This window comes from Malus domestica, chromosome 02 (genome assembly GCF_042453785.1).
Source record: "Malus domestica chromosome 02, GDT2T_hap1".
Taxonomy (NCBI): domain Eukaryota; kingdom Viridiplantae; phylum Streptophyta; class Magnoliopsida; order Rosales; family Rosaceae; genus Malus; species Malus domestica.
The window spans coordinates 18,596,289-18,620,422 of record NC_091662.1 but is presented as its reverse complement, the minus strand read 5'-3'; the positions used below and the strand labels follow the sequence as shown (position 1 = coordinate 18,620,422).

At 38.2% G+C, this 24,134-nt stretch overlaps 2 protein-coding genes across 2 annotated transcripts; both read left to right on the top strand.

The window, feature by feature from the left end:
- Positions 1-7,422: 7,422 nt before the first annotated feature.
- On the top strand, positions 7,423-12,511 carry LOC114821063 (subtilisin-like protease SBT4.14). Its single transcript, XM_029092870.2, has 11 exons — positions 7,423-7,655; positions 7,734-7,831; positions 8,064-8,161; positions 8,277-8,420; positions 8,572-8,677; positions 9,372-9,885; positions 10,359-10,456; positions 10,559-10,783; positions 10,964-11,072; positions 11,159-11,372; positions 11,693-12,511. The coding sequence occupies exons 1-11, from the start codon at positions 7,491-7,493 to the stop codon at positions 12,229-12,231; spliced, it is 2,310 nt and encodes a 769-aa protein (XP_028948703.1). The 5' UTR covers positions 7,423-7,490; the 3' UTR covers positions 12,232-12,511.
- Positions 12,512-14,375: 1,864 nt separating this feature from the next.
- LOC114821061 (subtilisin-like protease SBT1.1) lies at positions 14,376-17,304 on the top strand. Its single transcript, XM_029092867.2, has 2 exons — positions 14,376-14,516; positions 14,803-17,304. The coding sequence occupies exon 2, from the start codon at positions 14,810-14,812 to the stop codon at positions 17,102-17,104; it is 2,295 nt and encodes a 764-aa protein (XP_028948700.1). The 5' UTR covers positions 14,376-14,516; positions 14,803-14,809; the 3' UTR covers positions 17,105-17,304.
- Positions 17,305-24,134: the final 6,830 nt, after the last annotated feature.

The following is a 24,134-nucleotide window of genomic DNA, read 5'->3' as shown; positions in this document are numbered from 1 at the left end:
AGTTTTGCTGGGACAAAGTTGAGTGTCATAACTATAGCAGCTAGGGCTGGTTCGGTATGAGATCCCAAACCAAAAATGGGATCCTAAATAACCGATTTTTTTCAGGACAAGATTTCAGAAACCAAAACTGATCCGAAATTTCGGTATTCCTGAAAAAAATTTAGGATTTCAGTATGGTTTAGGATTCATAGACCTCTCATTTTCCCTGCCAGCCCATACGGCCACACCTAGTCCCATATTCATCGACCTTTCCACCCTATCTCCATCCCTCTCATTCCTAGGCTTGTCTTTGCTACCTTGGGGAGTCAAAGGGCTTTGTGAAGTGAATCGAACAGAATGAGGTACCGATCATCGTCGATGTTTGAGTTTTTCCATGTTTTATCAAATGAAATCGCCATCAGAGGGCTACTCTACTTTGCAGCGATGGATCTGATGTCTTGGAAGAACGATTGGGTTGGGTATGTGTTGCGGATGTGGATGCTTTTAAAGATTGAGAAAGGATTTGGAAGCCTTGGACTTGCTTCTGCATTTGAGAGAGTTGGTGGAGGGAGAGAGAGAGCGGATGGCTTTCTGTGACTCTGTGGGAGTGAGAAAATAATGATGTTATCAAAAAATAAAATAAGGAAATGAATGGTTAATGAAGATGACAGACAAAGAAAGAATTAAAAAAGGAAAAGGTAGGTGGATATGGGATGGTGGATATAGGTCATCTATCTTCCAAAAGAAGTTATTGGCCAAATGAATGGCTTGGTTGATTAAACAATATATATATATATATATATTGGTTTGGGATTCCCAAACAAAAGAAGCATAAAGATCGATTCCCATACCGAACGGTTCAAGAGTTTTGGATTTTTTTTCCAGCCCTAATAGTAGCTACGCGGACTTCCTCTACTTCCTAGGAGAAGCACGAGTCCGGCCGACGGCTCTATAAGTAAAAAATCTTGCAACATGCAACGATAGGGCCAAAGCTTAAGAAGCCACAAAGTCGAGTGTCACGACTATAGCAGCTACGCAGACCTTCTCTGCTTCCTACGAGAAGCACAAGTTCGACTAACGACTTTATAAGTAAAAAATCTTGCAACATGCCCCCAGAGGGCCAAAGTTCAAGAAGCCACTAAAGTCAAGTGTCACGACTATAGTATCTACGCGAACCTCTTCTACTTCCTACGAGAAGCATGAGTCCGGCTGAAGGCTTTATAAGTTAAAAATCTCGCAACATGCCCTGAGAGGGCTAAAGCTCAAGAAGCCACTCGAAAGCTGGAATACAACCATAGTGGCCACAAGAACTCCTCTACTTTCTACGCGAAGCACGTGTTCGACCACTGGGCTTATAAGTTAAAAAATTTTGCAATACGCCATAGGACGGCTAAAGCTCACTAAGCTACCCAAAGCTAAGATTCACAACTATAGTAGCTACACTAACTCACCTGCCTCCTATAGAGACAACGAGTTCGGCCGCCAGCTCTATAAGTTGGAAATCTCGTATTTCTTCCTCGACTACCACGCCTTCAGTAGCCGCACCGCTCCCAACAGCTAAAGTTTCTATCACCTTCTCCTCAGCTGCCCCTTCCTGGACTGCCTGACCCTCAGCTGCTCCACCAAAGGCAGCCTCAAATGAGAAATCAAGCAAATCAACTGGAGAAATGGAGAAAGTCTCAAAGTCCTTCTCGAAAAACTCATAATCTGACGACCTACCCTAAAGATGGTCTACATAGCCAAGCTTGTAGAAATCGGCCTGATAAGAAGCAAGCGCCACTTCGTGATCAACTTTCTCATTCTTCAGCTGTACATTCTCCTCAACAAGCCCAGTATGAGCACCCTGCATCTCATCTAGTGTCTTTTTCACATTCTCGCTAATAAACAACGCACCTTACATATCTATATACTTGGGCTCAAGCATACTGGCAACCTCCTTGAGACGAAACCCTTTAGCATGCATGAAGATAAGCTCCTCGTCTTTGGCAAAGTAAGCAGATCATAGCTCCAAATTGACACGCTCAAGGTCCTCGATCACCGAAGAAACACGACTGACTTTCTTCTCTGCAGCTTCCAACATCGCCTAAGTCGCACTAAGCCTAGCATTCAAATGGGTGACCTCCTAATGAGCGATCTCCAGCTGCAAAGAAGTGGGGGCAGAGACATCAGACCCTTTCAAAATGGAGAGTTCAGATTTGAGCTTCTCAATCTTTTCAACAGCCAAGCAAAGTTGAGCCACCAAAGCCACTTCGGCCTCCTTAACATACTTGATAGTATCCTAGTCAACGCACATAGACTCAGATACCAGGATCAAAGTCATATGCATTGTAGCAATAGGGGAGGACCTCCTCGAATAGGCAGGACGCTTTGCAAAAGAGTTTGAGCAGACGATAACTTTCCCAACGCTGTCAACAAACTTGGTGCATGCATCAAGATCCTCAAGCAGGTCAGCTTTCAACAGCGCACAAACATCGGGAAACTCTTCAGCCTCAGACTCAGTGGATCTCTCACAAGTGCCTATGCAAGTAGATTTCCCCTTCTCAGCAGACGAGTTAATCTTGGCAGAATGAGGAATGGGCCCAGGTGCCACTTTAGCAGCAGAATCCACCATTCTACTCTTCATAGCGGTGAGCCTCACAGAAGCCGATCCAGACTTAGCTCTTGATGAATGATTCGACACAAACCCAAACACCAGAGGTATCACCAAACCTTTCCATTGGGCAAGTCTCTCAACGATGGACGCAGTCACCTTCGGAGCAGCAGGTTTCACATGCTCAACGGTCTTCTTCGCTCGATTGGGGGAAGTTAGATCAATGATAGGCTTTTCGATAATAGACGAGCTCCTACGAGCAGCAGAAGAAGTCCTTGGATTATTCTCAGCCAAAGGCTTACAAGCAGGTGAGGAAGACCTTTTCTTTCCACCATCATTAGCAGCAGGCTCTACAGCAGCGATTGGGCGAGCCAACGCCTCATCCTTTATCCGCTTTATCTCTTCCTTCGAAGGCAAGCCACCCTTCTCCCGATGAAGAGGGCTGAGTAGCCAACACCACTCGCAGTACTCAGCAGGAATGCCTAAGGCAATATGGACTTTCTTCATATCTGCCTAAGTCCTTGGAGTTTAGCCAAGCTCCAAATCTACACAAAGTAAGAAAGACGATCAATAAATTGAAGTCATGGAGCAACTTAACAAAAATTCAAGTAGGGTAAGAATGAAGCAGTTCACTTACCACTGATAAAGGTAGTCGAGACACAGCTTGGGAGAAGAGTCAGACTCTCACTCTTCATTCACCTCTAAGGTGTCCCTTGCTCACTCATGATTACCTTGGCTAGAAGCATCGAGTAGCCTATGGCGAGACCTCAGCTGCCCCATACCTTCCTTTTGCCTGATCTTAAAGAAGTACCAAAACTCATTTATGGTCAAGCCAAGATCAAAGAACCTGCCCAAGCTCGAGAACCACACCATCCTACGAACTGCATTTTGGGAACACTGAGCAGGCGGGCATTTCATGGAGCATATCACCTCCTGAAAAAAAGACGCAGCATGGGAAAAGTAAATCCCAACATGCAGCTCAAGAGAAGAGTCAAACTCCCACTCTCCGTCCTTCCTCCAATTTCTAGTGGGCCCGAGCCTAGCATTGTGTCACCTGGCCCACGCCAGCAGCGCGCCAAGCCTAACTTGAGTTGCCAGCACCTCGGCCAAGCTGACTCGACCCTTGCCGCACCACTAAGCAGCCCCGTGGCTCCTAGTCGTGTGTCACCCACACCCACCATCCCCGCCAAGCCAATTTTTTGAGTCCCAAGACTCTTAAAAAATTCAAGAAGAAGAAAATTCAATTTTTTTCTTACCTTGGTGCGGCACAGAGAATAAGAACTACAACAAGAGGTGACTCTTTGCAAGGGCAAGAGAAGAAGAACGGTAGGGGAGAGGGAATAAAAATTTCCTCTGGCTTTTCTTCCTTGTTGGAATAATGATTGTTCTCCAAATTTATTTAATCCCCTGCTTAAGGCAGAATTAAATAGGTATTGGGGGGCAATTATTTTCCTTTCCTAGAAGAAGTCAATCTCCAAATCAAGAAAGAAGATCAAGTTCAAATTGGGAAGCAATTCTACAAGCCTAAGCAGCTTGGGATTCCTACACCTACTATCATTTTCCTGCATGCAACACAGTAGGTGTGAGGGTATTTGTGGAGCCTAAAATAATCCCAAAAATTCTAAGAGGTGACACGTGAATTTTTATTCAAAGAAGACAAGATTGCCCTCGATAAATAGGCAGACTTCTCAGATGCTCTCACGCACAACTCACACCCCTGGAGGCTTCAGCAGCTGAACACAACTACCCACAACTCACCTGCCCTTGGCAAGGAATTAAAGACAAGAATTAATTACCCAAATCCTATCTTTAATACATTCCTAATTGAAGATTGACTCCAATCAAGTAAGTAATCCTAATTTAAATCAATTAGGGATAATTACCCCATTATCTCAAGATATTATCTCCTATTAAATATCTTGGGAATATTTAGAGAATATTTCTCCATTAAACATTATATGGCCGGCCCTAGCCCTATAAATACCCGATATTCTACCAAAATTTGAGAGCTTTTTGCAACCCTAAAAAAACCCTAAACACTTTACTCTCTCAGAGAAACTAACTTAGGCATCGGAGATCCGTTGACCTAACCCCCCATCCCCCACTTCGTGGGCGCATGAGGCTTATGTCTCTGATCAAAGTTGTTGATTGTTTTGCAAATACATTTTCGTCAAGACTGAAGACGGCAGAAATTTTCATCGACAAGGTTCAAGCCCAAAATTGGGCTGGAGACATCTCAAGCTGAGCAAATCATGGGCTACAAGCCCATTGGTTTAAAAAAAAAAAAAAAAAAAAAGGGGCTGTAGAAGGAGGCCCAAACGAGGTCATGCTCTAGTACTTCACGGATATAGGTGCACTAGTATAAGAGCTTGGCTCTGGTGCGACGCGGTGCAGGAATAACGCCTTAGCCACAAAGGTTGGGATTTGCTACTACGTGGTGCAAGGAGAGACTGAAACCCACTTAGGCTAGTGTTATTCGCAGGCTAAGTAGCTGGTTTATGGGCTGCAATATGTGAGCCCAGAGAAAAAAAAATCTCTCCAGTGGGCTGAAAGAAATGCCATCCCAAAGGGCTAATGTTTGGACCGAGGGTTAGCCAAGTCCAGATGGGCTCAGGTAAAGACCAAAGAACATTACAGCGTCGCTGGGTGATGTCGCCGGAGGTGAGGCCAGCATCGTCGCTACTAACAACCACGTTCTGGATCGAAAAAAACATCAGTACTAATCGGGTTTTAACAAAGAACCTCGATTATGATGGAGAAACGAGTCTTGATGTCCTATGAATCAAGAATCCATGGATTCGAAAACAGGGCTACAAATTTCAGTGAGATTTTGGAGAATTTCGACCAAGGCCATGTTGGCGGTGATTGCGGGTCACCGAGAATGGTGTGCCATTGTTTCTGGTTCTGGGTTTGGAGCCCAAGGGCTTCGTGGTCTCGACTTGCTCGAGGGTTAGGTTTTCAGAAAATCCTAAAAAAAAATTATTTTTCGATTTCCAGATCATAATTTAATGCATATTCAACATATAATTTAATGCATGAGCATATGATGCAATTCATGGCAATATCAATTCACATAATTCAACAATGGGATATAATGCATACACAATTTATGTAGAATCTAAAATTCGAAAAATGTAAAGTTGGGTCATGCATTATGGTGAATGTTCATGCCATAAGGGCTGCAAAAATATCGAGATACAAATCACTATTTTGGAAGAAGCTGATTGCATAATGATATTAATGAACTGGTTTGGTGCATAAAATTATTTCTTTAATTTCGGCTTTCCATCTCCAAAGCTTGTATCACGTTCAACACACACACACACACACACACACACAAGGATTCAATAAAATCAAAATTTAATCAAATAAGAATAATTGAAACGTAATACTCCCCTAATTGAAGACAAATAATTCCATGTCAAATTCCTAAGCACAGCGGTTGGAGTGTGCTAATAACGTGTTGTGGCTTATTTTAATCTGACATGGAGAGAGAGGGAGCGCACTGCTGAGAGAGAGTAGGGAGAGAGATGTGTTTGTAGGATTGTGTAGAGGATGTGTTATTTCCCCTTACACAGTGCATTTATTTATAGTAATAAGGGAGGGAAGAATCCTTCTCCTCCAAGAAATACAAATCCTACTAGGGAATAATAACTAGTATCAAATCTAATCTAGAATTTACACAATCACATATAAATACAATATTTTAGTCCTTGGTTTGGTTGTAGTAAGAACAAAAATGAAAAAGCTCTGCGCAATTCATGCTTCACCAATACTCCAAGTTAAACCTACCTTTCCTTACGTGAATATGCATATTTTATGTTAGAGTAATTAAACACCTAATGTTAGTTTAGAAGTTTATTATATTATAATTCTTCCATGCAGGCTGAGGTAAATCCGTTCTAATTAAGACAAGCAAAATCCATCTTATAAGTTAAACGGTCGTTGTTAATAAACATCAAGTCATCCCATTTCTACCTATGAATTAATGGAAAGGTCTTTTGCTTGAATTGAAATTCAAGTAAAAAAAATACGTTTAAAAGTTTATAGGTTCTTTGTTTCCAAGCAACTCATGAGTAATGCTCAAAATTGGACAGTGATCTTATCAGTAATCTCCAGCTCATAGTATTCATTTCACAACGTTGATCCACATCAAATACATTCAATACAATACACCACAATATTTACCTACCATGACACATTCCACATATCATACACTACATTGGTGTCTGAAAAGGCCATAAAATCAATTTATGTTGAATGGTATAGGCATTTAAGACTCAATGTTAGCAATGCTCGGAGAGGAGGGAATCGAATACGAGAAATAGTGTTCAAGGGTAAAAATTGTCAAGCATTTAAGCTGCAAGTCTTACGCAGCAACAAGTAACCAAAGAATTATAGGATTACATAAATATTTAAATATCAAGATTTTACAGTCGGGCTAACGACCCACTATTTATCATACCGATATTGCCCCAACTTGACCACCTGCACACTCTAGCAAGGTGTTGAAATTTATTACAAAAGACTCAGTGCAGTTACAAGTGGAACTATTCAATATAAGTTATAATTATTTGTAAAGTTTCTGATCCGAGACTATTCTTAACACATCCGTAGGGCTATTAAATATATATCCTCACATGTGCTAATATATATATATATATATGTACACCCCATCCAGAAAGTGCAACTCTAACAAACAAATAGGGAAGTGATATTTTCAGCAAGTTTCTCCAAAAGAAGCAATGCTAGCGCGTAGATAACATTGACATTGACCTGACCACAATACACAACCTGAATTTCTGTTAACTTACTTCTAAGCTTTCTCAACGAATTTAAAACACCTCAAGGCTTCTTGCTCTTATCCTTTTACGTTTTTCTTGTGTTTGCTCCTTCTGAAACCACCTAGATATCTCGTTGGATGTATAAAAACAAGAGGAACCAATTTGTGAGGCAGCTGAGTGCAAAGCCAACATTAAATCTTGCAAGCATGTGTAGCAAGAAAATTAGTTCTTCCTTTCTTCTTCTTTTTCTTCTTTATTTGATCTTAGTAGGCGTTGTTTGTGTAAAAGGAGATGACAAAAAGGTACATACCCTAATACTTTGTCTTAAATTTAATTTTATGTTTTATTAACCCGGTTTTGTAATTTATGGAAATGCACAGAAGTTTTACATTGTGTACTTGGGAGCTCATCCTGTGAATAATGAGGACTCTGCAGCTTCCCATACGCATATGAAAATCCTCTCATCTGTTAAAGGAAGGTTGGTTGACATTCTACACTTCCTCTCATGCACACATGCAAAAAACAATAAAATGTTGAACTATGCATGAAATGCACACGTGGGTTGGTTAGTTGGCCAAGACAGTGTGATTAGTTCGAATTCTATCCCTCAAAATTTAATTTAGAGTAGATATCGTCTTAAAAAAAAAAACTATGGAATTATATAGAAGTTCTTTTTTCCCATACGATGTTTACATGTTTATGTTTTGCAGCTATGCTGATGCTCAAGAGTCCATGGTTTATAGCTATAAAAAGAGCTTCGATGCCTTTGCTGCCAAGCTTTCTAGTGATGAAGCCAAAATATTAGAAAGTATGTGCGTGACTGTATCAGTTTGAATCCAAATCGTCATGACCAATAGTTCAGATTAACATTGTGAGGTAAGAAAAAAGTTTTTGATGTTAACTTATGTGTTGTGAATGTATAGGAATGGACGAGGTTCTCTCCGTGATTCCTAATAGGTATCACAAGCTACACACAACAAGATCATGGGATTTCATTGGGTTACCACAAAAAGCTAGACGAAATTTGAAGACTGAAAGTGACATAATTGTTGGTCTCCTTGATACAGGTTATAAAGAATACTAATTTCTTCTTTCTGTTGCATATGACTTCATAAACTTTAAATTATGATGAAAATAAAACTTATATATATATATACACACACACACACACATATACATATACTTGAGTCATGTATAATCTGGTATTCAAATTTCCAGGAATTACTCCAGAGTCCAAAAGCTTTAAGGGAGATGGATTAGGTCCTCCACCAGCAAAGTGGAAAGGAACTTGTGGCCACTTTGCCAATTTTTCTGGATGCAACAAGTAAATTTTTTGAACAGATTCATAATTTAATAAGATTTTGCAAATACCCCTTTCAAGTTTTCTCATAAAGTTGATTGAAAAGATTTACATCCATATACACCACAGGACAGAAATTAACATGGTTTGTTTCTACATAATTGCCAAATGTCTTTTTTTTTTTTAAATAAATGAAAGAAAATGAGAGCATTTGTCATTACTAATTTCAAAAATAAACATGATCATTGATGACCAACATTGACACCCTATGATTTATCAAACATTAACAAAAATGATTCCAAGTTGTGATGAGTATCTGCACGTTCATTTCAACCAAAAACAAAGTAAAAGTTGACATGATCTCTTCGTAAAATATTGCAGAAAATTTCATGAAGGGAATCCCTGGCAACATTTCATGGAGCAGGATACAAAGTGCCCTTGTATTTACCGTTTCTTGACCATGCAATGCTCATATAACATCCTTATACCTCTAAAAGTTCACTTTATGGTCAATGCACGGTCACGAAATGGTCAATACGAGAGCACCATCATATCTCGTTTCATGAATAGTGGAGCAGGATCTTTATGAAGCTCATCCTATAAGTGTGTGTGTATTATTTTTGGTAGTTACTTATGATTGTACTGTAACTTCTAAGTTATGAAATTAAATGTCCCCTAACCCATATATGTATTTGTCAATTAATATGGTCACTTAAAGCAAGATCATAGGTGCCAATTACTTCAAGCTTGATGGCAATCCAGACCCAGTTGACATCTTATCTCCCTTAGATGTGGACGGCCATGGGACTCATACTTCATCAACCTTAGCAGGCAACCAGGTCCCCAATGCCAACCTCTTCGGCCTAGCCAATGGCACTGCGCGAGGTGCAGTGCCCTCGGCTAGGGTGGCCATGTACAAAGTATGCTGGGCTAGCAGTGGCTGTTCAGACATGGACATCCTAGCAGCGTATGATGCTGCCATACATGACGGCGTCGATGTCATATCAATTTCTATTGGTGGGGGGAGTTCAAGTTATGTGTCGGACATTATAGCAATAGGTGCATTTCATGCCATTAAGAAGGGTATTATTACTGTGGCCTCAGCTGGAAATGATGGACCAAATTTGGGAAGTGTTCTTAATCATGCACCATGGTTGGTAACTGTGGCTGCCAGTGGGATTGATAGGGATTTCATAAGCAAAGTTCATCTGGGCAACGGAAAGGATGTCTCAGTAAGTTTACATTTCTGCTTAGGTGGTGCACACCCTTTGAATTTTACTTTGACTGTTTTTTTTTTTTATGCAAATGATATTTTACTTTAAGCTAATCTAAATTGCAAAGCAGAGATTCGTAATCGAATGCATAGGGGGAACACATATTATGATTATTTTGATCCAAAATTAACTACTAGATGATACTTGGTGGTGTATGATGATTAAACCGAACTGTTGGAAGAATTTTTTTTATAGTTTTGTTTCGTACATGTTGAAGGTGTGACCTACTTGTATTGGTTGAGGGGCCCTTGACCATACTCAAGGGGCCTCAAGAGGACTTGAGAACCATTCGAGGGGGCCTCGAGTTGCTATTTAAAAAGTGCTAAAAGTGTTTATTGCGTTAGTAAAAAGTTAGAATTTTCTAAATGTCCCGTACTTTGGCTGTGTTGTATGATGCAGTTAATTTGATTGTGTTTATATGATACATGCAGGGGATTGGAGTGAGCATGTTCAGTCCAAAGAAAAACTTATACCCTATTGTTAGTGGGGTTGATGTAGCACAAAGCTCTCAAACCAAGGAAGGTGCAAGGTAATCCATCACTTTGTTCATCATCCGTCAAGAAAAACAATTTAACTTAATCTGAGAAAACAAAAAGATACTAATTCTTCGGACGATTGTCGTGTATGACAGGTTCTGTGTTCAGGATACATTAGACCCTGGAAAGGTAAAGGGCAAGCTTGTTTTCTGCAAACTCGGATCTTGGGGCGCAGATTCTGTGGTTAAGGGAATTGGAGGGGCTGGCATTATAATTGAAGATGATCAGTTTCTTGATGCTGCTCAAATATTCATGGCTCCAGGAACCATGGTCAATTCTACAATCGGAGATATCATAGATGAGTACATTCACACAACAAGGTAGAGAGTGCTCTCCAATCTGCACCCAAGTTCTAGTCAAGTCCTTGTAGTTTAGATTATCGCTCGAAAGATAATGAATAAAAGAAGGGTGATAGTACACTAAGAACTTATAACTAAATTTATTTAATGTTTATAATTTTACATAGCAAAATAAATAGCATTTTCTTTATTATCATGCAGATCACCATCAGCAGTGATATACAAGTCTCAACAAACAATGAAACGTGCTCCGTTTGTTGCTTCATTCTCCTCCCGGGGTCCAAATCAAGGATCCAATCGCATCCTCAAGGTGTTGTCTTGGTCATTTTATTATAGTTTAACTAAGACTGCTAGAAACTCATGAACCCGTTTTTGGTGCCGTATTATGTGATGCAGCCTGATATTGCAGCACCTGGGGTTGACATCTTGGCGTCTTACACTCTTAGGAAGTCGCTCACTGGATTGGCAGGTGACACACAATTTTCAGAATTTACACTCATGTCTGGAACTTCCATGGCATGCCCGCACGTTGCTGGAGTAGCAGCATACGTAAAGTCATTCCACCCGAATTGGTCACCGGCTGCAATTAGATCTGCCATCTTGACCACTGGTAAGGAACTTTTTTTCATTTTTTAGTGGTAAAAGTGTCCCCAAATAACTAAAAGCGTTTCTGAAATGGAAAAAGATGTAAAATAACACTCGCTTGGGGAGAAACACCCTTAAGTGCTTCTGGAGAAGCACGCTATACGTGTTTTCTCAGGAAGTGCATTTAGATGAATGTTATCGAGTTTTTAATGGACGATTTTATGTGCTTCTGAAAAAAGCACTACGTGCAAAAGCATGCCTTTACTAATAGTACTCAAATTCTTTCATTACGCTCACTGTTATCATGACTTGCACTCTGATTACAATGTTTACATCTTTGTCAAGCAAAACCAATGAGCCAGCGGGTGAACGGCGATGCAGAATTCGCCTATGGTGCCGGTCAAGTGAACCCGGCTAAAGCTGTGAACCCGGGCCTAGTCTATGACATGGATGAAATATTGTCCTACATTCAGTTCCTCTGCCATGAAGGCTACAAAGGGTCCTCATTAGCCCCTTTGGTGGGCTCAAAAACCCTAAACTGCTCCTCATTGCTTCCTGGTCAAGGCTATGATGCTCTCAACTATCCCACCATGCAGCTCAGCTTGAAAAGCAACAAGCAACCAACAGTTGGTGTTTTCAGAAGAACTGTCACCAATGTGGGCCCTGCAAAATCCATCTACAATGCCACTATTAGAGCACCAAAGGGAGTTGAAATCACTGTGAAGCCCATGAGTCTATCTTTCTCCACCACCTTGGAAAGGAAGACCTTCCAAGTTGTGGTGAAGGCGAACCCTATGACCAGTATGCGGATGGTATCCGGCTCACTCGGATGGAAAAGCACTCGATACACCGTGAGGAGCCCCATTGTGATTTACAGTCCATGATCAGTATATTACTTGGAGTTGAAGGTGCCTAGTTAGTGTATATATATACAGGAAATCCATGAAAGAGTGAACTACATAAGCATTCTCACAGGCTCTCTCTCTTACGTATTGAATTTTTTTTTTTAAATAACAACTATGGATAGAAATTGACTCAAATAAAATGTTTGTCCTCCGTAGTTGTTTGTGTAACTCGAATATAACTTGATGAACCATTCAACTATTGTAAGGTTTACAAATGAGAGATGCAATCAATAAATACAATCTAAATAGTTTTATTTTATTTGAAAAGGAATTGTATGTAGTATTATGTTAGGTGAGATCCATTTGCATAAATGTTTCTCATTACTCCCTAATAGTTGTAGTATAATGAAAGTTTCGCAAGGAAATCGGAGAAGGCTATATCACGAGACAAAAAATCTTGGATGAGATTCCGTTTGGAAATGCTGTACGTTGTGAAGTGGGGCTAATTTTCATGTCATATCATGTTAGTAAGTGCATATATACCATTATTTCACATCTCAGTCCCACTACTAGTAGTCTACTACTACCTTGAATTGAACTCAAAGCAAGGCATTGGTGATAAGGCCACGTGGTGACTGCTAAAAGAACAATAATCAATTTGTCATTTTGAGGATTTGAAGAAAAACGCTAGAGAAACTGCATTTTGAAAAACCTCAATGTATCACTTTTTTAGTAAAGGTGTGACCTACTTGTGTTGGTCCATGTCATTGGCATGGGGTGGTAAGAGAGAGTGGCCGGGATTTGCTTTAGCCAATAAATTTTGTTTTTGCTCTGGACTTTTCTCCCAAATGAAATGGTGCATGCTCGAAAAAATGATTTCAAATCGAGTAATTTTAGGGACATCATATTTCGGTAAACTGTACTATTTTTTTTAACAGAGGACTGGCCGACCAATCAACACGCACCTCTTATCTTTCAGGTGACCGTAATGCAAGCCTGCAAAACCCACTTCCTTTCACAATGTATATTCTTCTACACTTTATTATGATTAATGGTTTCTCTCTTTAATTTATATGTTTTCATTTTTTTGGAGTGGAGGAGCTGAAGCAAATTGATCGCATAGGATGTTCTAACTTTTAACACAAAAATATCCTACATTGTCAAAAGTTTTTCCCTAATTTGGCATAGGCGTGGGATAAAGGACGACCCTCGAACGCCCAAACGTACCAAAATTTATTAGAAAAGAAAAAAGTACAATGAGGGGGACAAATAACCGAAACCCAGAAGAATAAATACAATAGAAAATATATTGTAAAAACATGTATGATACGGTAGTTGGACCTGCCCAACCAATCTCTATGGCAAAGAACAGTAATAAGTGTCGCATATGTAAACAATGGAATGGTATTGCAACTTTGCTGTAGTTCTAACACATTTTCTCAAACTGTAATCAAAACTAATTAGCTCATGAAAGTATAAAAACCGTAGCCCGTAGTTCATTCGGTAAATTGTTGTGCTTAAATAAATCAATAGGAAGATAAAAGTCATTTGAAAGAAGAAAAAAATAGCGAATTTGGCTCTCGTATTTTAGCCGTATGCACTCTAAAAGTTTACATGTTTTCGACACTCAAAAGAAGAATGCGCGTAAGAGGCTAGGAGAAGACAAAAAAAAAAGTGTTAAAATCGCTAGCCAAAAATATAATATGAGTGAATACTTGCACAAGAACTTTCGCACCAGAAGGCATTTTCTTTTTTAAATATAAGAGGTGTTCCATCACACATGATTGCAGACTCAATCTTCCTTCCCATGATTTACTTTTGCACCAAGAAGGTGTGTGCTGGATACCTCATGATTCGGCAGCGTACCTTTTGTTCAGTTATGTTTCTAGCTTTGATCCATTTGCAGGCGTGCACTTTGAAGTAGAGAAAGTGGGCACGCTTGTTGTTGGTATGGTGCATATAAGAGTAAAGAGATCAAATTGTCAACTTCAAGTCTACTAATGGTTGAACATCAACCATATCTATGAGAAAAAAAGAGTTTAAATACTCTAATCTCACTCTAATTAATACTGATGCCTTTTGTGATAAAACTTCACACTTGATAGATTGTGTAGATGGTAATTACCAAGTTGGGGGCAATATTGGTGTTGTTGGAAGTAGGCCTTTAGCCCGTCTCTCTAATAATTTCTACACTAAGGTGCAATATTTGCATATTATCAAAAGCATGCTTCTTTTCTTTTCTATATAAACAGCCTTTTAAGTTGGTAAATCTTCACCCCACACAAAATACACTTCCCCATTCTCCTTGTTTGAGGCAAGCAAAGGTACATATTCGAACATCTCTTTGAATTTTTCTCATTCTCTCGATGTATCTCTTGGGTAATGTTAGACCGATCACATACATTTGCTAGCTACATTCGTTAAGCATTATGTGACAACTGATGCGTACTTATTACATCAATTATTATAATCAGTTTTTCATTGACAACTTCAGCATAATTTGGTAGCAAAATCATTTGAAAAATATGATCCTCTAACATTACTCAAAGTTGGTGTTTCTTTGCTTAATTTGTCTTCCTTATTATTTATTGACTTGTCCTTTTTTTTCAGAGCTTCCATGGTCATAATTAGAACATGCTTGCTGTTCTTGTTCTTCATGGCTACAACAATAACCGCTTTAATGGAAGAACAGACATACATAGTTCACATGGACAAGGCGAAAATCACGGACTCAGATCACCAACGGTACTACAAATCTGTGATCGATTCTATCACCGCACTCTCATCTCAAGCAGAAGAGGCAAACAAACCACCAACTCCTCAGCTCCTTTACACTTATGAAACTGCTGTTTCAGGTTTTGCAGCAAAGCTATCAGCCTCTCAACTCCGATCCTTGAACCGAATAGATGGTTTCCTCTCTGCGACACGTGATGAACTGCTAACTCTCCACACCACACACACTCCTCAGTTTCTTGGCTTACAAAACGGCAAAGGACTTTGGAGTGCTTCTAACTTGGCCTCGGACGTGATCATTGGCTTTGTCGATACAGGGATCTGGCCAGAACATGTTAGCTTCCATGACACAGGCATTTCCCCAGTGCCCTTTCGTTGGAAAGGCACTTGTGAGGAAGGCACAAAGTTCTCAGTTTCAAATTGCAACAAAAAGCTTGTTGGTGCAAGAGCCTTTTTCAAAGGGTATGAGGGCATTGTTGGCAGAATCAACGAAACAGAAGAGTATCGATCCCCTCGCGATTCAAGAGGGCACGGAACTCACACTGCTTCCACTTCAGCTGGAAACCTTGTAAGTCATGCTAGCTTATTTGGTTTGGCCAAGGGCTCAGCCAGCGGTATGAAGCGTACTGCAAGAATCGCAGCCTATAAGGCCTGCTGGCAATTCGGATGTGCCAACTCTGATGTAATGGCTGCAATTGACAGTGCTGTTGCAGATGGGGTAGACATTTTGTCACTCTCTTTGGGAGGCACTTCTAGGCCTTTTTACAGAGACAACATTGCTATTACTACATTTGGAGCAGTTCGAAATGGAGTTTCAGTTTCATGCTCTGCAGGCAATTCAGGCCCTTCTGCTTCAAGTGTTAGCAATGGTGCACCTTGGATTATGACTGTTGCAGCAAGCTACACTGACAGGCGTTTCCCAACAGTTGTGAAGCTCGGGAATGGGCAGATATTCAAAGGGACGTCTCTGTATTCAGGTGAAAAAACTAAGCAATTGCCACTAGTGTATAACAGAACCGCAGGTAATAGCCTAGGAGCTGAGTTTTGCTTTGAGGGTGCACTGGTCAAGAAGCTTGTAAAAGGAAAGATTGTGGTTTGTGAGAGCGGATTGTACACGCGAGCAGGAACTGGAGAGAAGGTGAAGAAGGCAGGGGGAGCCGGAATGCTATTACTCAACAGTGACACCGAAGGAGAGGAACTTGTTGCTGATCCTCACATTTTGCCTGCCGCTTCTCTTGGAGCTTCTGCTGCTAAAGCCATCAGACAATATGTGATGTCATCAAAGAAACCATCGGCTTCGCTTGTGTTCCAAGGCACAGTCTATGGCAACACTGCGCCTGTGATGGCAGCATTTTCATCGAGAGGGCCAAGTTCAGCTGGACCAGACGTGATCAAACCTGATGTGACTGCGCCGGGTGTGAACATTTTGGCAGCCTGGCCACCCAAGCTTAGCCCAAGCATGCTCAAAAGCAATAAGAGAAGCGTGCCGTTTAATATAATCTCAGGCACTTCAATGTCCTGCCCTCATGTTAGTGGCTTAGCCTCTCTTCTCAAGTCGGAACATAATAATTGGTCACCTGCAGAAATCAAATCGGCACTAATGACCACAGCTTATACCATAAACAACAAGCATTCTCCGATTTCTGATGTTGGCTCGAATAGTTCTCAACCAGCTAGCCCTTTTGCATTTGGTTCGGGGCACGTTGATCCAGAAAGTGCTGCTGATCCAGGCCTAGTTTATGACATCACGACTGAAGACTATCTGCTTTACCTCTGCAGCTTAAACTACAACTCTTCCCAAATAGCTCTTTTCTCCAATGGGGTTAATTTCACTTGTCCTGGTACTTCAGTTGTTCAGTCTGGCGACTTGAATTACCCTTCGTTCTCTGTGATTTTCGACCAAGATAGAAGGAAGACGAGTGTGACATACAAGAGGACAGCGAAAAATGTCGGTAGCATTCCTAGTACTTATGCAGTGCAAGTGAAAGAACCAGCTGGAGTTTCAGTGAGTGTTGAGCCTAAAACCTTGAGTTTCAAAAAGATGGGTGAAAAAATGAGCTACAAAGTGAGATTTGTTGCCTTGGGTGGAGCAACTTCAACCAATTCTTCCTTTGGATCTTTAACTTTGGTGGCTGAGAAATATAGAGTTAGAAGTCCCATAGCAGTACTCTGGCTATAAGTTTTGGGGCTAAAACCACCAAACTGTTATTATTAGTGATTGCAAGTTTTAAAGAATTTGCTAGAACATTGGTTGATCCATAGATCCTTGGTTGATCCATAGAACCTTGGTTTATCTGCAACAAAACCTACTACTTCATGTCATTGATGGCTATAGTAGAACTAAAAATTATCAATGAGAATTTTCTATGTTTATCTGAACTATATTTGTTGATTATACTCCTGATGCATTTTTCATAGATAGAAGTTATGTAAGATTAATGAACGATATGATTAGTAAATGTGGTACATGTAACGTTGCTTTTTGTTACGTGTTGGTTTTTTTTTTTTTTTTTTTTGCTCATTATGATCCTGTTGCAGTGGCGTTTGATCATTGGACTAACATTTTAGTCGAATATGAAAAATTCTTGAATTTCATAACTTACCTACTTCTTTGCTTTGTCCAATTATGTATCCTTGTAGAAGAAGATGGAGCAAAACTAATGATCCTTACGTTGCCAAAGCAAACCACATACATATATAGTTTGTACGGTGAAAAGCAATAAATTTAGGGAGTTTTAACGAAAGTGGCCTAGCACTATTCATTCTTAATCAAAATGACATTTTGTGTATGAAAAGTCCATGATGGATCAAGCTCTTTTCTTTATTTACTCTTATGCCATTATTTTATTATTGTAGCGGGGTCCACAATGATGTTGACATTTCTGTCTAGAAGTACATTATTTTACATGATATTATTCAACTTATACTAATTTGCTGCCAACTCTTCATTCTTTCATTATGTTGTCAATGTTATGCAGCTCTTCTTCTGTCAAATTGTTCCAGTATTGTTCATCGCTTTCTACTAACTCTGCATCTCTTTCTCTATCTTCTTTCACCTTGTAGTACATTTATGTTGTTTCTTCTTTTAAATTTTGAGGCTTCCAATAGGGCTGATGACTGATCCTTGTCTTGCTGTAAATATACATTTCTTCTTCTTCTGCTACTAATACCATATAATACCTAAAATCTTCAAACTCATTTGGATCCCTCGAAAATTTAGAATATTTTTGTATGAAGGAGTCCATCTATGTAAGGAGATAGGGGATAGTCTAAATGACTATTCATTCATCATGGCTATATGCCTAGCTTTCTCCTTATGCATACGTACATACCAATCTGGAAGACTACTAATAAAACTTATGCAAATTTCCTTCCACTTTTTCAGATAATCTTCTGTTATTTTTATAAGTTTTTCATAAAATGATTCTAGTTGAGAAATATGGTTAATGAATATTTTATCAAGATAGCCAAACTCTAATAGTAAGGTCGAGGTAACTTCTACCACATTATACTTTTTCTGATGCTCATAACTAAAATGTCATAGTCTAAAATCTCTAATATTAATCATGGCTACAGCTATGCTAACCTCTGGTTTACAAATACAATTCTATGTACTATCACAAAGACATGGTGGATACATCTTTGTAATAATATTCATCCTTGGTTTTGGATCAAAGATGGACTGATACAAAGCATATTGTAATTGTAATTGTAATTGTACCTCTTTTATGGACTGTGATGCTCTGCTTAGGATCTCATTTTACATATCTGGTGGCGTTATTCTTAATTTTGCTTTTGAAATTTCCTCTAATAGGATATCATCTATTATTAAGTCTAAAGATATATTCCTAAGAAAATTTTTATATCTTTCTTGTTTTTCTTTGTCACTCAGATGATGATGCTGCTCATTATTTTGATGTTGCTTCATTTCAATGGCTTCCTCTAAGAGCTCAATCTTAATCTCTTCTATGAGCTCATTGGCCTCGGTTCAATAACCTCTTTTTCTTTATTCTTATGCTGATCAGTTTCCAAATCTATTTTCAATTCTCTTTTCAGGGTGTCACTTGCCTTCTGCTGCATTCTAAGAGATTGAGTTCTTGGTTCATTTTGGTAAACTTACTAAGTAATGATTCATGGCCCCTGAAAATGACTTGAAGGTTGTACTTAAGAGAATGAATATGATGCTGGTTTTGATGGATGCTAAATTAAAACTATCAAATTTTTGTTCTAAGGCTGTAATTAATTTTTCATGACCTAACCTCATGCTTAGCTGTTTGATTTAGATATTCCAAAAATTATCTAGAAGAACCTACTGTCTATCAGAAAGCCCTAGTACTCTTGACCTATACCTCAGAGTTGGATTTCTGATTCATTCAACAATATTGCCATTAAAGTTGAAAGTTGGTACTGGTGGTGATGCTAGTCTACTTATGCTATTTTGGAATCCATTGAAGGGTGGAGGTCCATGGTACATCTTTATGCTATTGAAGTGTGCTATTCTGCCTTGTGATCTTGTGCCATTTGAGGATGATAGTCCACGATATTCCATTCCTGTTCAACAAATTATTTGTGATAAGATATCAGTTAATGTATTGTCATTACCTTTTATATGTTCAAAAATTGGTTTAAAGCTATTTCCTATAATTTAATCAATAAAATTAACTCATCTTCGGACTGCCTATTTATTAGCATGCATTTTGTTATAATGAGAAACTGTATTTAGACAATATGTTCTAATCGTACATACTGACATTATGTAAAAATAAAGAAAATGCCTCAAGTGAGTTAATTATTCCTAAAATTTCTAAATCCATTGACGATAATCTTGACTGTACATCACTAAATTTTCTTAATGAATATCTACAAACATGTTCGTCAGACTTTGGTGACTCCTTATGCTTTTTCTAGTATAGTATATATGCCCATCATAATGATGAAGCATTGGTTTCAACTATTTTATAACTATCATCTAATGGTAATGTTAATGGCTTAAGTTTTCTTCCTTTCTATTTTGAACTAATTTAATATCTTCACTATTAAAATACTTTTGTCCAATTTTGCTAGTTTTACTGTGTAATACTGCTATTTTTCTTCCTCAATCAGGAATAAAATTTCTTGCATAATTTAACAATCCTAAAAATGCTTGTAACTCTTTTTAATCTTCTAACTTATCTGGAAATTCTAAAACCTTTTTAGCTAGATGATCTTGTAATTGTATTGTGCCTAACTTGATATACATTCCTAAAAATTATATATCTTGTTTTTCTACTGCTATTTTATTTTTGCTAATCACAATTTCATTATTGATAAATTCTTGTAAAACTATCTCTAAGTGCTTTCTATGTTCATTTCTATTTTTACTATGTACTAAAATATCATCTACATAAACATTACAAAAATTATTATATTTCTTGAAAATTTGATCCATCTTTCTTTGAAAGATCGATGGAGTATTTTTAAGTACAAATGGCATAACAAGCTACTCAAAATGTCCTTCTAGACAAGTAAAAGATGTCCACTCAATTGATTCTTTTGCTAATCGTATTTGCCAATATCTTGATTTACAATCAAATTTACTAAAATATTTACTCTCTTGAATTTTATTTATGAGTTCATCCTTATTTGGTAACTTATAACTATCTTCAAATGTATTATTATTTAATCTCTTGTAATTATAAACTATTCTAACCTTACCTCTCTTAAGCTCTGAATGTTTTCTCACAATAAATGATGTTGATCTATGTCTAGACTTAAAGGGTCTAATTACTTTTAAATTTAACAACTCTTTTATTTGCTGCTCAAATTCTTGTTTGTCTATTAAACTACAAGGCATATTAGTTGTCTTAATGGTTAAATCTAGATTAATTATATCTAATTTTGCTAATATTTTATTTTTACTCCAATGTAACTGTGGGGTCTTCTCCTATGATTCTAGTTTGTTTTGCTAATTGTAATAATTCTTCTAAACTCTTTGGTTTATCTAACTGTAATATTTCTATAGGGGGTCCTTCTTCAAAATTCGGATACTCATGTTCAAATATTTCTTCATCAAACTCTTCTATATTATTATGCTCATCATTTTTTTTTTTTTTGAGTTTTCTAAATGATAACTATCTTGGCCACTAGACTCTTCTATACTTATGTTTTTGTATGCTTCTACAATATTACTTTGGTCAGTTATCGTGATGCTTCTTTTGAAAAATGTTATGTTAGGATTCATAAATAAAAAACCTTGTAAACTTTTCAAAAAGTTTAAACCTAAAATGAATAGGTATGATCCTACTGGTGAAACAAATGTTAATGGTAAATTAAATTGTTGTTTTTCTATTTTAATATACTCATTATTAATACAATGTGTTAAATAAATTGGTCTCTCATCAAATTGTGTTATTCTCACTGGTTTTGCCAATTTTTGTCTATATTTTTCTGGTACTAATTGTTCTCTTTCACACTTTTTGTACCTCATGTATCTATCATAGCTGTTGTTTGTATTTTGTGTTCTTTTACTAATTCTATTTCACAATTTATGGTAATTAAAGAACTATTTTTTGGCTTTTCTATACTATAAACAATATTTCCTAATATTTCAGTATTTTCTTGTGATTCTGCTGAATTAATTTCTAACAACTTATTATTATAACATTTTTCGCACAATATTGAATATGTATTATAGTATTTTTTTGGAACTAATTTACGACACTTATAACATTTTTCTGGCCAACCTAAATTAATATATTTATACTTTTCTTCATGTTGTTCTTCTATAAATGCACACACATACTCTTCTAAATCTGTAACATCCCACATCACCCAGGGGAGTGATCCTTAAATGTATATTCCCATCCCTACCTAGCACAAGGCCTTTTGGGAGCTCACTGGCTTCGGGTTTCGTAGGAACTCCGAAGTTAAGCGAGAAGGAGGCCAGAGCACTCCCAGGATGGGTGACCCACTGGGAAGTTGCTCTGGAGGTTGAAGATGATGCGCGTGTTGGGCGCGTGAGGCCTTGCCCTCCCCGGCGCGTGAGGACGCGTGAGCTATAGGAAAAATTTATCTAAAAATATCACGATATTCGTGAGGTTGTGTAGGTCACGTTGTTATATTTAAATACCAAAATTGAGCAATGTATGAGAAGTTATTAGCTAGTTTTGTATAGGTGCTTTAAAATAATGTTTTTATAGTTAATTCGCATATAGGTGAGGCTTATCCCAAGGACGAGCGTATCCACGGGCGACTCGGGGGTTACGACCCGTTGAGATATTAGTGAGTGGGCTTTTGTTTTTAGTATATACTTATATACTTGATATATTTCCCAGAAATGCATTTTTTTAAGGAAAGTATGCTTAGAAATAATATGCCAAATGCTTCTATATTTTGAATATGCATTGCATGGTTGCATATATATATATATATATATATATATATATATATATATATATATATATATATAAATGTGGTGCTGTGGAGGCACAGGTGAGTTCAAGTAAGTTATGTATTGGTTGTATGTAATTTCGAGGACGAAATTTTATACGTTGGGGAGATTGTCACAACCCGTCTCGGAAATGTACATTATTTTGTTATCGTTGATGTGAAAATACTAAAATGCCCTCGAGCATTTGTGGCATCGTGGGACTAGGTGTGGTTGTGGTTGAGGACCAATGTATTAAGTCCTTACTAATTTGGACCCAATTGGAAGTAAGAAATTTTTTTTGTTGTGATTGGTGTACACTTTGGAACCACACACTCACACCCATACCCTTTTCTTTCTCCTCTCTCCCGTACTTTCTCTCTTAGACTCACACACACTCTCTCTCTCTCTTCCCTCTCCTCCGTACGGACAAGGTTGAACCAAGCCAAATCATCACGGATCAAAGAAGAAATTGGTACCATTGTGTTCGTGAGGACCATACGAATACAAAGGTACCCATTTCAGGTAAGAACTCGTTCGATTTTACGTTGAAAACTCAAGCTCCGAGTTGAGCACTATTCATGAACTTTTGAATGGTTGTATTTTAGGACAATCCAAGCTCATAGCAAGCTTAGTAAGGTCCCAAAGAAGTTCGGAGTGCTTCGTTTGAAGGTTTTGGATGTCAGGATCACGAGATTCGAAGGTGGCCAGAGCATTCCTATGATGGGTGACCCACTGGGAAGTTGCTCATGAGTTCCCAAAAACAAACTGTGAGAGCGTGGTCGGGGCCCAAAGCGGACAATATCGTGCTACGGTGGTGGAGCGGGCCGGGAAGTGGTCCGCCCCGGGCCGGGATGTGACAAAATCACTATTTGAACTACTTGAATCTTTAGAATCTGAATCTATCATGTTAATACTCTCTATACTATAAATATTCTCATTATCACTTAAATCATCTAAATTGTATATTGACTGAATGTCTTCATATTCTTCTAACTTAAACAGCTCCATCAAATGTACATTTTCTCTCAACTGTTTTCCTAATTTTGGACATTTAGGTCTAATGTGTATTCTCTCCACATGAATAACATTTACAACTACTCTTATCTTTTGGTGTTTTATATTTTCTAATCCAAGGTTGATGCGAAAATTAACTTAACACACAAATTAAACCCTCTTGTTGTCAATTGTAGTATAAATGCAAGTAGGGATCGTTCTAAACTGGGGATTAGGAGGGCTTGCTAAAACCTCTAAACTGACTTTAAAACATATAAAAAAGTTAAAAACACTAAACTAGACTCAAAGAACTTAAAACAAACTCAAAGGACTCAAAACAAGCTAAAAACACTCAAATCTGCCTAAAAACATAAACTGGGCAGATTTGGACTCTAACACACTTTTGGGACACCTAAAAACACAAACAAAACAGATTTTGACAAATAAAACACTTTAAAGTAAAGGGGGTTTTGGTTTTGACGAATTTGAAAACAAAACAAGTAAATTAAAGAACTAATGAAATCTGCACGAATTTGAGTAAATTGAATGGATGGAAGGCTAACTAGGAGGTTCTTCTCCACACATGACATACTTGCACATAAACCAATTTTCAGTTGTTCTTTCGATCAATCATGAAACTCAACACCTTATGTTAATTAAGTCCGCTTAAATTAACCTTCAAGTTCTCCTTAAGTTATTGAATTGGATGGGAAAGCGCATACAACAATTCAAGCATTCTTCAAAAGTTCTTTACGTGAACAGCACAATAAAGATACAATCAAAGATCATTAAGCATTATGAAAACTAT